Source organism: Camellia sinensis, chromosome 3, assembly GCF_055761805.1.
Source record: "Camellia sinensis isolate YWXY chromosome 3, ASM5576180v1, whole genome shotgun sequence".
Lineage (NCBI taxonomy): Eukaryota > Viridiplantae > Streptophyta > Magnoliopsida > Ericales > Theaceae > Camellia > Camellia sinensis.
This window is the reverse complement of record NC_138963.1, coordinates 43,245,516-43,260,592: the sequence shown is the minus strand read 5'-3', so window position 1 is coordinate 43,260,592 and position 15,077 is coordinate 43,245,516. Positions and strand designations below refer to the sequence as shown.

At 36.3% G+C, this 15,077-nt stretch overlaps 1 protein-coding gene across 2 annotated transcripts in view; it reads left to right on the top strand.

Annotated features, from left to right (window-relative positions):
• The first annotated feature begins 681 nt into the window (after positions 1-681).
• Positions 682-15,077, top strand: part of RNL (RNAligase) — a 63,715-nt gene continuing 49,319 nt past the window's right edge. For both annotated transcript variants that reach the window (XM_082919630.1, XM_082919631.1), the window contains exons 1-10: positions 682-1,059; positions 4,086-4,508; positions 5,997-6,047; positions 6,386-6,468; positions 7,700-7,799; positions 8,311-8,389; positions 9,026-9,149; positions 13,409-13,515; positions 14,068-14,196; positions 14,992-15,056. In XM_082919630.1, the coding sequence (XP_082775756.1) occupies positions 907-1,059; positions 4,086-4,508; positions 5,997-6,047; positions 6,386-6,468; positions 7,700-7,799; positions 8,311-8,389; positions 9,026-9,149; positions 13,409-13,515; positions 14,068-14,196; positions 14,992-15,056 (1,314 nt within the window). In that variant the 5' untranslated portion in view covers positions 682-906. The remainder of the gene's footprint in view (positions 1,060-4,085; positions 4,509-5,996; positions 6,048-6,385; positions 6,469-7,699; positions 7,800-8,310; positions 8,390-9,025; positions 9,150-13,408; positions 13,516-14,067; positions 14,197-14,991; positions 15,057-15,077) is intronic.

Genomic DNA, 15,077 nt, shown 5'->3' with positions numbered 1-15,077 from the left:
TTTATCCATGAATTTTTTTTTTTCAATGTAAGAGAGGATCCTATTTTTAAAATTCACCTTAGACCTCCTAAATCTCAAGACCGGCCCTGCTTTTGGTGTTAAGTCGTGTGATGGTAAGGTAACAAGAAAGAAGCTGAGAAGAAGCTGTTTTCCGCCTTAAAAAAAAAAGTAATCAGTGTATTTGATTTGAGTTTTTGAATTAAGTTTTTTGAAAACTCAGTTTTTTGGTTTTCGTGTTTTTTTTTTGTTTTTAGTGAATATTTTTAAAATTTTAAACATTTTTTTTTACTTTTTTAGATGCACATTACTTAGATGTATCTAAAAAGTAAAAAATTTGTGAAAAAATATTTTAAAAATTTAATAAATACATAAAAATAAAAAAAATGTATTGAATTCTTGTATTTTTTTTTTTATATTTTTTGTATTTAGTGAATTTTTAAAAGATTTTTTTACAAAATTTTTACTTTTTAAGTATATTTATGTTAGGTATGTCTAAAAGGTAAAAAAAATTACTTAAAATATTAAAAAAATTCAGTAAAAATAAAAAAATACAGAAAATAAGAAAGTAAAATTTTATGAAAAGTGTTTTTGAAAAAACACAACCAAGCAATAATAATAAAAAATAAAACGACGTCGTTTTTCGTAGCCCTACACAATCCCCTGCAGGGAGAGGATCTGAGTGTGGAATAGCCCGGGAGGGAGTGTTAATATTAATCACACCCAACTGTCGCTCACTGCTACCATTTTTGCAACAGCTCGACGAAGCTGCCCGTAGAGGCGGTGCTACTGGTGCGTGCGTGTGCCCTATCTATCTAGCCTCCCAATTTCCATCTAATTTACACAGGCACCCTCTATGCTCTCTCTCTGCGCTCTCTATAAATACCAAAATACAAAATCCATTCTTGAATGTCGGTATCGCAGACTCTCACACTGCGTTTTTCTTCTTCTTCGAGAGGCTTCTTCTTCTTGCCCTTCCATATCTTCCCTCGCATCAACCACGCTCGTCCTCTCGGATTCCTCACCTCAACCTCTCATCATTCAACTATGTCGCTGAACCAGGTACGAATACGAATACGATACCATCCTCAAATGCCTACGTATTACCTAATATCTATCTATCTTTATTTATGTATGTATGTATGTATGTATGTATGTATTCGAAGAAGAAGAGAATGAACGAAGAATTCATTCAAATTCAATTGATTTTGTCTTGTATTGTAAATGTAACGCATTTGATGATCGATTCGCTGATGAATTTCTCGTTTGTTTGTATTTGTGATGATGATCATAGTTGTCAAATGGGAATTCGTATAGTGAATCGAAATGATCTCGTATCAAATTTGTGAATAGTAAATATTCAGTCACTTTCTATTCGTATCCTTCTATTCGTGAATCATAAAGATTCAGTTACTTTTTCTAAATTATTTAAGAAGTTAACAAAAGTTAGATCACCGTCTTACTTTTTTTTTTCTTTTTTATATATTTCATCTTTTATTTTAAAGCTTAAATATTTTAAAAGGTATAATTGACCTCATATATATAATATTTAATTTAATAAAATAGCAATAGATAATTCATAGAGTAACTTTAATCCTAAACATTTTTAAAAGATATATTACGATTTTTTAAAGGGAAAAAAATGAGAAGAAAAGTTAAAAATGTAGTGGATATGACTGAATATGATTGGATCTTATTAAAAACTTCATGATTACCAAAGCAACAGCAAATTATGTATATATGTTGGTTATTTTGATATTAAATGCTATTAGAAGTTGTATTATGTCATTTTCACTAAAAAGATAAAAAAAAAAAAGAGTTAAAAATTTATCGGATACAATAATTTCAAAAATTGCATGAATTGTAAAAAGTGAATTGATTGTGAGTCGTGTGATTCACTAGATTCATTTTCAAAATAGATTCACCTATAAATTCGTATTGATTTTGCAAAAATTGCGAATCGAATCGTGAATCGTAAGATTCTGATTATAGAGATGATGATTAGGAATGGCAACGGGGCGGGGCGGGGCGGGGCCGGGGATGACCTTCCCCGTCCCCGATCCCCGAAGAATAAAAAGTCCCCGTCCTCGGCCCCGATCCCTGACGGGGAAGGCATCATCTCCCCCACCCCCGTCCCCTAACGGGGATCGGGTTTCCCCGACCCCGATAAATCCCCGACAGACCTGTTCACAAACACACACACAGAGACCTGTTCACAACTAAAACATAGATCTGTTCAACCAAAAAAAAAATAATAATAATCTGTATATGTATATGGAATCAACAACAACAACATCATTTTCATCAAGAACATCATCAACGGCAACATCATAAAACGAAAAATAAAAAAAATAAAAATAAAAATAAAAATAGAGACAGACAGACGGTGGCGGAGGGAGGAGGAGGCCAGAGGGAGGATCTGAGTGGCGGAGAGAGGATCTGCTCAAATCTGAGTGGTGGAGGGAGGATCTATTCAGATTTGCCATGGCGGAGGGAGGAGGAGGCGAGAGGCGACGGTTCAGCGATGGCCTAGAGGAGGAGGAAGCGACGGAGGAGGGAGAGGAGGGGGCGGTGAGAGGCGACAGAGGAGGAGGAGGAGGAGGCGGTGAGCAGGAGCGACGACGCCATCGCCGACTGCGTGCGTAGAGAAGAAAGAGAGTGAGAGACTGCCATCTGCGTGCGTAGAGAAGAAAGAAAGAGAGAGAGAGAGTCAGTGAGTGAGAGAGAAGCTGTGTGAGTGAATTGAGTTTGTTTTTTGGGTTTGGTTTATACACGGATATATAAAGGGTATGACAGTAATATCACTTCGGGGAAGATACGGGGACAGAGCCGGGGACGGGGCCAGGCCGGGTCCGGGGCTGTGAAGGTTATCCCCGTCCCCGGCCCGAAATACTTCGGGGATTTAATTTCAAATACCATCCCCGTCCCCACGGGGATATTTTTCGGGAAAAAACCATTCTGATCGGGGTTGGGGGGTCGGGTCCCCGTCGGGCCGGGTTCAAATTGCCATCCCTAATGATGATGATGATGATAATGATGAACAACGTTGTACTGAAGTGCGATGATGATTTTTATGTTGTGTGTGTGTGTGTGTGTGTATTGGCTCCAAATGATCGAGTTCAATGATTAGATTTTATATTATAAGCCTTAAAAACTTGGGAATTTTATGATACATTCACACCTCTTTTTTGGGTGGTCTTTGGTTTTGAGGTGTTTGTTATCGCTTATTACTTGGCTATGAATGTTGGTTATTAGTTATGACATTATTATTTTGATTATGATGAAAAAGGAATGTGTGGCGTTTGGTTACAATTTTTCTTTTGTATTGGTTATGACTAAAAAGAATTTAGTTTCACAAATATCATAACTTGCATATCATATCCACTCTACCATGTCATGACCCTAAAAAATGTCATAGTATTTTCATTAGACACGAACACGAACACGAACACGATTGTGTTGTTAAATTGTTGAGATGTTTGCAGTGTGAATGTTCCTACATTTAGCTCATTCTTTTCATTGGAGTGCATTTGAACGTATCTGACCCTTTTTCTTCTTCTTCTTTTTCTTTTTTCTTTTTCTTTTTTTTTGTGTGTGTGTGTGTGTGTGTGTGTGTGTGTGTGTGTTTTGTCTTAACTCTTGGGGAACTAGAAACATCCTTCTTAATTTCTGAATTTCTTTACATAAATTGTGTTATGATTTGATGATTGATTCCCTTGGTTTTTAGTTATTATTCGCAGTATTTGTTTCTTTTATCAGTATTACTTTTGGAGCATGAGATTGGTGATTTCATTCATTTTATTTTTTCGCTCTTGGTTTTGTCAATTAAAGATGCGATGATTTGAATTCCTTTTTATTTATTTATTATTGATATATATGACATAATCCTCTCCTCAGTCTCAGACAAGAGTTATTAGGTGTTTCTTTGTGAACTAATTTGGAACTGCAAATTTTCTATGCTTGCATTTTTTGCCTACAATTAGATACAATTATTTTAAGAACAACAAATGATGGCTCTAGAGTTGGATTCCTTGCACTCAGTTTTCTGGCTGGACTTGTGGTAATAATTATTTTATTCTTGAACACAGAGAAAGGTTGGGTATACGGAACAAAGATGGAAAGAGAAGCCAAATTCCTCCCAGATGTCTCCAGGCAGGGAGAGTGTGTCAAAAGCAGCTGCTGATGTTGTGACTAACAGACTTGGTGCAATGAGTATTGCTGGAAACAGTGGGCAAATCCGTGTTGGATTGGGAAACCATGTGACTGTGGAAGGTCGGCGAGCTGTCTGGAAGCCCAAGTCATATGGAACAGTGAGTGGAGACACAATGGTAGAAGTTGAAAAAACACCTGCCGATCAAACGGCTGCAGCTGAAAAAAACAGTGCCGTTCTGAGCAAGTTGTTTAAGGGTAATCTATTGGAGACCTTCACTGTGGATAACTCCACTTACTCCCTTGCCCAAATAAGAGCCACCTTCTATCCCAAATTTGAAAATGAAAAGTCCGACCAAGAGGTAATTTATTTCCATTCTATTCTTTTTCATATGTGGTCCTATTGAGATTTGTCCTTACTGAGAATAACTTATTGATCTCTTTGACACTAAAGGTTACCAACCCTGATGTGAACCCTGTTTATTTTAATGCCTCTTCTTATTTACTGAACAAAGAAAGCAATATAGATGCATTAATTCCTTATGGTATTTCTATGCTACCTTGTATAATTACCTTGTATAATTTGTTCACAGTGGTGTTCTCTTTTACGATTTGAAATTCATCAATAGGCTGGAATTTGCAAACTCTGTGGTGCTAAAATTTACTCTGTTCTGTTGCAGTAGGCATCCAAAAAACTGCATTATGACATGGGTTTTAATGGAAATTTGTACTATTTGGTTCACAGTTGAAATGGCTTTCCAACTGGGATCTTTTGCGTGAAAACTTTCAACTATATAGAAATATTATGATTATATTAACATTAATGGTCCAAAAAAAAAAAAAAAGCTTATAAGAGCAACATAATGAAGATTTACAGTAATTCTTGACCCTTGGGCCTTGGCTACTGATTTACATTGATTCAACAAAAGGTTCTATCTCCGAGAGCACCGGTGGACCCAAAATGTTTGCAAAAGGGCGTCTAGATAAAATTATTTAGATTTTGAAAGGGCCAACCAAAGTAAGATTATATAGTTTTGGGGGCCAAAATGTGAATTTCGTTCATAAATACTCAAAAATGTATAGGAGCAAACGATATTTTTTATGAAGTTTGTAGCGCCAAGTTAAAATTATTTAGATTTTGGAGGGGCCAAGTAAGATTATATAGATTTTGGGGGCCAAAAAGTTAATTTCTTTTTATAAATACTCAAAATTATATAGAGACTAAGGAAATTTTTTTGTAAATATTTCTGAGGTCTTGAACTGAATTTGTATGGTAAGCTGGTAAATTGTCTCCTTCAGCAACAATCCAAACTGTAGGCACATGTTGCCATTGTTGTTCTTTGTTTATTTATAATTGAGCAGTGTTTTTTTTCTCCCTTTGGTTTGGTAGGTGCTTTGACTGCCTATCTATGTGATTATAAACCACTATACCAGAATGGATGAATCATTATCCAGCTCCTTTCCTTTTAGGAAGAGATAACTAGATTTTGCATGAGTTGGGGTTAGAAGTGCACAAGGCAGTGCACTATTTGTATAACAAATGTAAGAGGATACTTTAAATTGTTCTAGTAAAAAAGTATTAATCGTGAACACTTATCAAAAAAGTAAAGTATTAATGATAAACATATGTAGATTTGTTTTGTGGTCTGTCAAATTAGGTTGCTTTCCATGTTCAAGAGTATCTTTCTCATTCTGTCTTATCCTGGTGATTATTGTTAGAGACAAACATTTTCTAGCTGCATATTTTCTGTTTCTGATTTACTGTTAATCATTTATTGGATGATTATATCATTTGTTCCTTCTTAATGCTACATAGAATTTTAAGCTTCGCTTGGTTTTGTTTGTGTCAGGTTAGGACAAGGATGATAGAGATGGTGTCCAAAGGTCTAGCTACCTTGGAGGTTGGGGATATACACACCTTGAATTCTTACCTTTTTCATGATGAATTCCTCAATTTTGATTTTATGTATTACCAAATTATCTCTTAGTTTTTCACTAAATATATGCTTTTTTTTTTTTCTTTTTCATTGAGTAGTTAATTATACTCGTCAATTCTTACCTAGGAGAACTTATTCTCTCTCTCTCTCTCTCTCTCTCTCTTAGATCATGTAGTTCATCAGGTTGATTGTTTCTGCTAGATACAATACTCCAATGAGCCATTGCTCTATTGATTGGTTGAGTTTTATTTTTTATTATTATTATTTTTTATTTTTTCAATTGGGGATGTCACTGCTTGCAGGTATCACTTAAACATTCAGGATCTCTTTTTATGTATGCTGGTCATGAGGGTGGAGCATATGCCAAAAATAGCTACGGGAATATGTGAGCTTGTGATTTGTGATTTTTTACCTATTCCTTTTTTATTTTATTTTTTTCCCTTTCTAACTTTTATATCTGAGCTTGCTTTCATGTATGTAATTAACAAATTTTTTTTTGAAGACCATGTCCAAGTATTTAACTATTACCAATGGGAGCATGCATTGTACCTTACTTTTCACTCATATGTTGTTATTTTAAATGGTTGTTTTTATTTTTGATCCGCTTCTTCATACATATATCTCTCAGTTTCTAGTCGTAAGCATGTGATGCAAGCAAAAAGCTAAGATGGTAATAGTAGGTTCAGGGTAATTTTGCTTGGGTGCTAAGGCATACTCGGAGCCATAATTTAACATTAAACAAAAACCAATGGGTGGGGCACATTTATCTTCAAACCAGTGCTTGGGGTACATTTTAAATGTTTAGTAGGTTCCATCTACAAAAAAATGGCAATGATACGGTTTCTTGAGCTATTTCGGTTTGAACTCATAAATTTAGGGATAATAATAAAGATTAGGATATCCTATGTAATGCTATGGAAATTAGATGGTTGTGATTGGCATGATAACAAAATTAATGTAATATTAATGGAATCGTTTGTTGGCAGCGTCTTCTCTTCTCTCTCTCTCTCTCCGTTAGTTTCTTCATGACGCTAATTAGCTTGTGGAATGTAGGATCATACAATCCTCAACCCCAATGTTACCAACAATCTGAATTACAATATGATTGTACTCCTATCAGGATTGCACGAGATTGTTCACTCCTTTGTCTTTTTTTAGAGTTTTCTTTTCCTTTCAGTGGGTGCACATGGGATGTGTGTGCAAATGTATGTAGTTGAGGAATGAAGAAGATGAATATTGAAATTTTGAGCATCTGAATTAGTTTTTTCACCTAGGCAGTTTTGAAATTGTCATTGGTATTTTCAAAAAAGCAAAATATGTGACATTTACACCAGGTTTGGTGTAGGCTTTTATGATAGTATAGATAGTATATATATAAATATATCAATTTCTAGCGAGGAGCTCCATGTTCAAGGGTTTGCCCTATGTAGGATCCCCATTTTAACAATCATGCTAATTGGAGTTGATAAATAATTAATAGAGAACAATGCATGAAAGAGGGTGATTACTGGGAGAAATGTACTATATGACACCTTTTGTGTTGTTGCTGCAGTTGATGTAATTATTATTATTTGGATTTGACTTTTACCTTGCTGAATGTGTTACTTTTGGTGCAGATACACTGCTGTTGGTGTTTTTGTGCTTGGAAGGATGTTTCGTGAAGGATGGGGAACTGAAGCTAGCAAAAAGCAAGCGGAGTTCAATGACTTTCTTGAGGCATGTTTTCACATGAGAAATTTTCATTGATAGAATATGAAATAATATTCCTCAAGTTTCACAGCTAGTTTATTTACTCATAGCTTACTTGATGTGAGGCTTTGTGCATTCTTTTTTTGTTTACATAAGTGACTAGATCTCCTTATGTGATGGATCTGCTGCAATGATTTAATATTTTGTATAAAAAATGTCCCATGACGCATACCTGCATTAGTATGGAGAAGGTTAGGGTTGTTGAATTCAAGGGATGATTAGGATATTTTGAAAACATTTTAAGATAAGACTGGTTTTAAGAGGGCTATTTTGTCTTTGACAGACTGGAATGTGGTCTTTCAGTTCAGTTCATAGCTATCTCAGTTAATGTTTTCTCTTTTGCTTGCTATTCTTGGTATCAGTGCCATTGTATTATGTGGGTGATTACATTTCTAATTTTTTCTAATAATGTAGCCAACCCCACTTGGTTCGGACACAGGGTTAGTTTGGTTTGAATTAATTATTGAATTTTTTCCAGAGCAACCGTATGTGCATATCAATGGAACTGGTAACTGCTGTTTTGGGAGACCATGGACAACGTCCTCGAGATGACTATGGTAGGGTATCCTTTTGTCTTTCTTCAATATAGAAATGTAGAGTATTTGCAAAGAGAGCTAGAAAATTTATAAATTGGTACCCACACACTGTTCTGCTACTTCTTGTCTTTGTGATATTTGGATATGTTGCATGTTAGTTGCAGCATATCTAGTTTCTATTTTCTACCATGCTTCCTTTGTTTTCTCTTGTTTTTGCTTGTTGCAAAACGTTCCCAACTTTTTGCTCTTAATCTTTTGTACACGTTTCTTCTAAATTGGAGTGCTACTGAAGATACTGATTTCTTTGAGAAGCCTTTCTTCATTGATTTTATTTATTTATTTATTTGTGCTAAGCACTTGCTCTTCCTTATGAGGTAATAATTTTGTACTTTCTTATAAAAAATCCTTTTGGGTTATTTTTCCATATCATTTCATGTCATTGAGTTTCATTTCTTCAAGATGCACCTCCTTCCCTTAGCTGATATAGGGAAAAAGATTTATGGGTTCCTTATCATAAATGATGTTTCTCATCTAGCTTATGCCATGTGCTTTGTTCTTGTGATGAACCTACCTGATAAATGGATATTTCATGTACCAGATTATCCTGATGATTTGTTCTGATATCTTTATACCCTTGTACTGTCTTTTCTTGAGCAGTGGTTGTGACGGCAGTCACAGAATTGGGCAATGGAAAACCAAAGTTCTACTCAACTCCTGATATAATTGCCTTTTGTAGGAAATGGCGCCTACCGACAAATCATGTGTGGTTGTTCTCAACAAGGTGACAAAACAAAGGATTTAGGAGATATTCTAGTTAAATAGTGCATTAAATTGTTAAGAACTGATACTATATTCAGTTTGTGTTACACTCTACTTTCCTAGTGTATCTATGTCTACCCGATCTGACAAGGGGTAAGGGTGTGGAATATGCGTCTTGACACCTGTACTCAATTTAGACACTTAGATCTTATAATTTCATATAATTTTTGAAGAGTATGAAATTTAGGAGATATGTGTCTGACGCCTTTTGTAGCTTCTCAAACGAATGAAAGTTATAAATTTCATACTTTCCTGAAATCCCATTTAATTTGAAGTGCATTTCTAAATAATTTACAACTTCTTATCTAAGAGTATTATACAATATGCAATATATATAAATGTTTAAGACATGTTTTCATACCCATACCCAATTTTTAGATGCATATCCTAATATCCTAAGATTTAGGTTTAGAATGATCTGATGCTTGGACACACTCACACCAGATACTTGTATAACAGAGTATATATGTACTGTAAAAATATATGTATTATTGATTGATATTGATGTATTATTACAATGATTCATGATTCCTATATATAGAAGAAGGTGAGTGTGTAGTAGGTAAGGAGTAGGTGAAGTGGAGGTGGTAGTGGTGTAGTGGGTTAGGTTTAGTGGAGTAGGTGAGGTGGTAGTGGTGTAGTGGGTTAGGTTTAGTGGAGTAGGTTTAAGTGGGTGAAGTAGGTGGAGAGTAGGTGGATTTTAACAGCCCCCCGCAAACTCAAGGGGGATAGGAACTAACCAACTTGAGTTTGGAGAGAGTAACAAAACAAGAAAATACATAAAAATAAAAGAGGATAGGAGACACTGTATGGTCGTGTCAGACCATTGGTCAAGACACTGGATGGTGGTGTCATAACGTTGTAGAGGACACTGTATGGTGGTGTCATAACGTTGTAGAGGACACTGTATGGGGGTGTCATAACGTTGTAGAGGGCACTGTATGGTGGTGTCATAACGGTGTAGAGGACACTGGATGGCGGTGTTAGACCGATGTAGAAGACAGTTTATGGGGTCATGTCGGACCGTTGTAGCAGACACTGTTGTGACAGTTTATAGAGTCTTGCTGGACCCTTGTAGAAACTAACCAGAATCAATGTCGGGACAGTTTACAGAGTCTTGTCGGACCCTTGTAGAAACTAACCGGAATCAATGTCGGGACAGTTTACAGAGTCTTGTCGGACCCTTGTAGAAACTAACCGGAATCAATGTCGGGACAGTTTACAGAGTCTTGTCGGACCCTTATAGGAGTTGCACCCTCAAAAGGTGTGCCCAAATTTGTCAAAAGGCGTGCCATCAAAAGGCGTGCCCAATTCATCAAAAGACGAGCCATCAAAAGGCGCGCCAGACACGCGGTGATGCACGTGATCGACAGTGCGCGTGTCGGCCTCTTCGTCATGTTCTATATAAATCAATGCGGAGGCTGAGGCAGAAAACCTGCTAAAATCTTCTGAAAAAACTCTTCCTTGCCTGAGAGAGAAACTCTGTAATACTCTGTAACCAACCCGTCTCTGAAACACTCAGCAACATGGCCTCTTCTTCCCGTCCAGCTACCCAAAACATGGCCTCCTCTTCCCGTGGTCTGCTCACGCTCTTTCCAGAACTGAACGAGCCTACAAGAGAAATAACTGGTGCGGTGGCCAGTGAACCTCAACCAAACACCTCTGGTTTTGCTCCGTTGAACTTTCCGATGCGGTCGGTGGAGCAAAAAATGGCGGTGCAAACTGATATTGAGGCCAATCAGTATACTTTGAAGTCATGTGTGGAAACCATGACTGCGGTTACAAATTTGTCGAACCGGCTGCAGAGTAGAACAAATGAGGTGCAGCAGCTAAACGCCCAACTGGCTCTGCTCCAATGCATGTATAAGGATGCGCGAGCAGAGATAAGTGTGCTAAAGGCAGAAAACAAGGAGCTGAAGCGGAAGGCCACCGTGATGTTCCGATTCGGAGGGCCACCATATGCTGCAGTGGAGCAGCAGGGAGTAGTGATCATGCCCAGTGGAGTGGGAAACACGGAGGTAACAACGGCAAGGGCCGCCCAGGACGGAGGCAAGAAGAAGAGACCTGCAGCAGAGTAGAGAAGAAAAATCCCACTGTTTCGATTTGTGTTTTTTTTTTTTTTTTGGTGTAAAATGGTGATCGGGATTGATCCCCGGCATGAAAAAATGACAAGTGTGTGGAATGTTTGTGGTGTTATTTGGTGTTGTTGTTTTGTGTAAGAATAAAAATAAAATAAAATAAAACAACGGATAAAGAAAATAGATAAAAATATTTGGAGATGCTCACTAACGAGTTGTAGAATAAGTAAATATTGATGGAAAAAAGAAAATAAAATAAAATAAAATAAACAGAGAGATAGGAAAAATATATTATAATAAAAAAATATAAATATATATATATATATATATATATATATATATATATATTAAAATAAAAGAAAGTGAGAAATAACGTGGTTGTGTCTTTTTTTTTTTTATATATATTTATTTATTTATTTATTTATTTTTTAATAAAAAAGAGAAGATAAAATAAAATAAATAAAGATAATGTTGGGGGCGGTGGTGTAGTTGTTTACGTGTAGCTTTGTCTGGTACTCATGACTTGAGCATTATACAACTCCAAATAAAATAAAGCAAAAGAGGGGGACAAAACCATGTGCTTTGCTTCACCATCTCCAAACAAGAGAGAGAAAGAGGGAAATACTGGCTTTCAAGAACAAGCTGCCCACCCCAGTTGAGGCCATACAAAACGAGTTATCAGCTATTCACCAGTCCAAATCCACAAAGATGTTTACACAGTATGAGCCTGCCCAACCTCCTAGGAATGATGGTGGTCTCTCTACTGCATTCTCTCTAGCAGAAGGAGAAGCAAAGGTGATCATGTGAGCCAAAGCAGGAATGATGTAGACAGTGAAGCTGACGAGAAGAGATCCAACAGTGGAGTTGATAGGACCAAAGAAAGGGAAGATTATAGCAAGGAACCAAATAGGGATGACCACAGGAAGCCTAGAAAGAGCCCTCTGGCACATACTCTTGCACTCATGCATTCCTATGAACTTCTCCCACACAAAATACAGTGGTGTGCATGCAAATCCAAATGTTATGAACTGATGAATGAGGATGACAGCAGTGTCTCTGAAACCAGTCCTTGGGAGCCGTGAATCGAGCTCCGTTGACGGTGATGAAAGAAGAGTGAAGGTATGTGTAGAAAATTTTAGTAGACTAGGTTGAGGTCCGGCGGGCGGCTAAGGTGAGGTTGCCGCCCGCCGGGGAAGCGAAAATATTAGGTTCTAAACCTGCTCTGATACCATGTAAAAATATATGTATTATTGATTGATATTGATGTATTATTACAATGATTCATGATTCCTATATATAGAAGAAGGTGAGTGTGTAGTAGGTAAGGAGTAGGTGAAGTGGAGGTGGTAGTGGTGTAGTGGGTTAGGTTTAGTGGAGTAGGTGAGGTGGTAGTGGTGTAGTGGGTTAGGTTTAGTGGAGTAGGTTTAAGTGGGTGAAGTAGGTGGAGAGTAGGTGGATTTTAACATGTACATAAAATGAATTTGCAGATTTTGTGCTGCCATCATGGTTTTTATCATTATGCTTGCACCAAAGCTTCAATATTTCTTGTGATATGTACACCTTATAACTCTTTAGTGTTGGGTGGTCTCAATATTTCTGATTTAATAATTGGGAATTAGACGGATATTTTCTCAAGGATTTTGAATGTGAAACAATTTTGAACATTCCCAGATTTTTATTTTATTTGACAAATTGCAAAATATTTTATATTTATTCGATCTGGCTATTCCAAATTTTCTGATTCTAGACTCTGTTTGCAACATTTAAATGTGTTCCTTTGTATTTTATATTTGATTGCAATAACATGTACTGAGTTTAAACGGAACTAGACCTATGAACATGCAAGGCTAGTATCCCAGCACTTTAGACCTATGAACATGATCGCAGGACTTGAGAACTTACATCATGAACTTCATGTAATAGTTGAGAACTTTGTTGTTTCTCCTAAGTAGTGTATGGCTAGTTTTCTTCTATCATAAGTTTTTTTTCTTTTCGGGGCGGTAGTAGGTCCAATATGCACCTTGATGTTTTCTTTTTTAATTTTTCTTCTTTGTGAAAAAAAAATTGTTGCCGGTTTTTAGCAGAAAATTTGATGTTAAGATCAAAGTTTATTGCTTCTGATTTATTTGTATTTTAACTCAAGGAAATCGGTGACATCATTTTTTGCTTCCTATGATGCACTCTGTGAGGAAGGAACAGCAACAACTGTATGTAAGGCTCTTGATGAAGTTGCCGATATATCCGTACCAGGTACAGTTTAAGTGCCAGCACATATTTTGTTCTGGTGGTGTTAATTTATTGTATTTTGCAATTTTAACAAGGGCAGTTCTCATCTTGGGGTTTGTGAATAAATGGGGTATGCACCTCCTGCACATGACAACATTACTACTCTTTCCTCCAGCAGTGTGCTATATAAGCTGAAATTTTTTGTAGCAGAAATAGTCATTGGAAATTTTTTGGATCATTAAACATTTGTAATATTCTAGTTATTCTTTGGGGAGAAAATTTACAATGACATAAATTCTAAATATGTTTCTTAAAATGTTCATAATATTTATATTGTAGATGTATGAACATATATATCTTTGTGACATATTCGTGGGAATTTTTTTTGGTAAGTACATTTGTGAGTGTGCCTGTCTATGTTGTTTCTGGGTGTTTGTAAATATTTTGAACTTTTACACCTCCGAAGAACAAATGTTTTGCAATACTGCTCCAGATCCTACTTCTTTGATATGGTGTTTCATTTAGGTAGGTTTTTTGAGCTCTGTGAGATATTAAAATAGCTAACTGGATATGCAGGATCAAAAGACCATATAAAGGTGCAGGGTGAAATCTTGGAGGGTCTTGTGGCTCGTATGGTAAGCCACGAGAGCTCGAAACATATGGAGCAGGTTTCAAGAGATTTCCCCCCACAATCTGTAGAGGGAGGTATGGTTATTCATCCTTTTTTTTTGTTATTTCTTTAAATACTTCTTTACATTAGGAAGAAGCTCCTCTGGTCTATTCTTTTCTTTTGCTGGCTGCATTCTTCTGAAGTTGTGGGACAAGCTTGTAGACTTTACTAAGTTACCCAGATTTCATTTTATATGAAAACTCATCCTTGCTCAAAGTACAATTCTGGTCGGGATGAGATATGATTACTGAATATAAAGCTTGGGGTTGTGGTTATTTTTTCTGTACATAGTTATGAGCAGTAACTTATCAAAACAAACTTAAATGTTTGGATAGTTCGTTCTGGAACACTCTTTATACATGCCCCAAGATTTGTCACCTTGAAGACGGTAAATGTATAATATAATTTGAGATATCTTGAAAGTAGCGTTTGGTAACATTGCCAGCTTCATGTTTTCTGTACAGAAAATGAGAAACATGCTCTTTTTTTCTTTTCTTTTTAAAATTTTTAATGTGGATATAAGTATTAGTTGGTTTATGTTCACATGGTGAAACTATCCCAGTCAGCGTTGTCTTCTCTTATGTTCAAGTGCTGCTGATTCTGACCTTCCATGGACGGATTTCTTCCTTATTCTACATTGTCTTATAACACCACTCATCCATCTCAATATTCTGAGCTGACATGCAGCATTTACTTAGCCCTTGTAGAATTTTTAATGTTTGGTGTAGTATATTTATGGTTCTTTTTTATTTAAGCTTGATAAATTGACATGCATTTTAATTTAATGTAATTTCTATTGTTTGTAGTTTGTCTAACACTGTGTATGTCAGTTGACCTAGATCTCGGACTGAGCCTGCGGGAAATATGTGCTGTAAATAGGTCAGATGAAAAGCAGGTAACACAAAGGTCCTTTCAA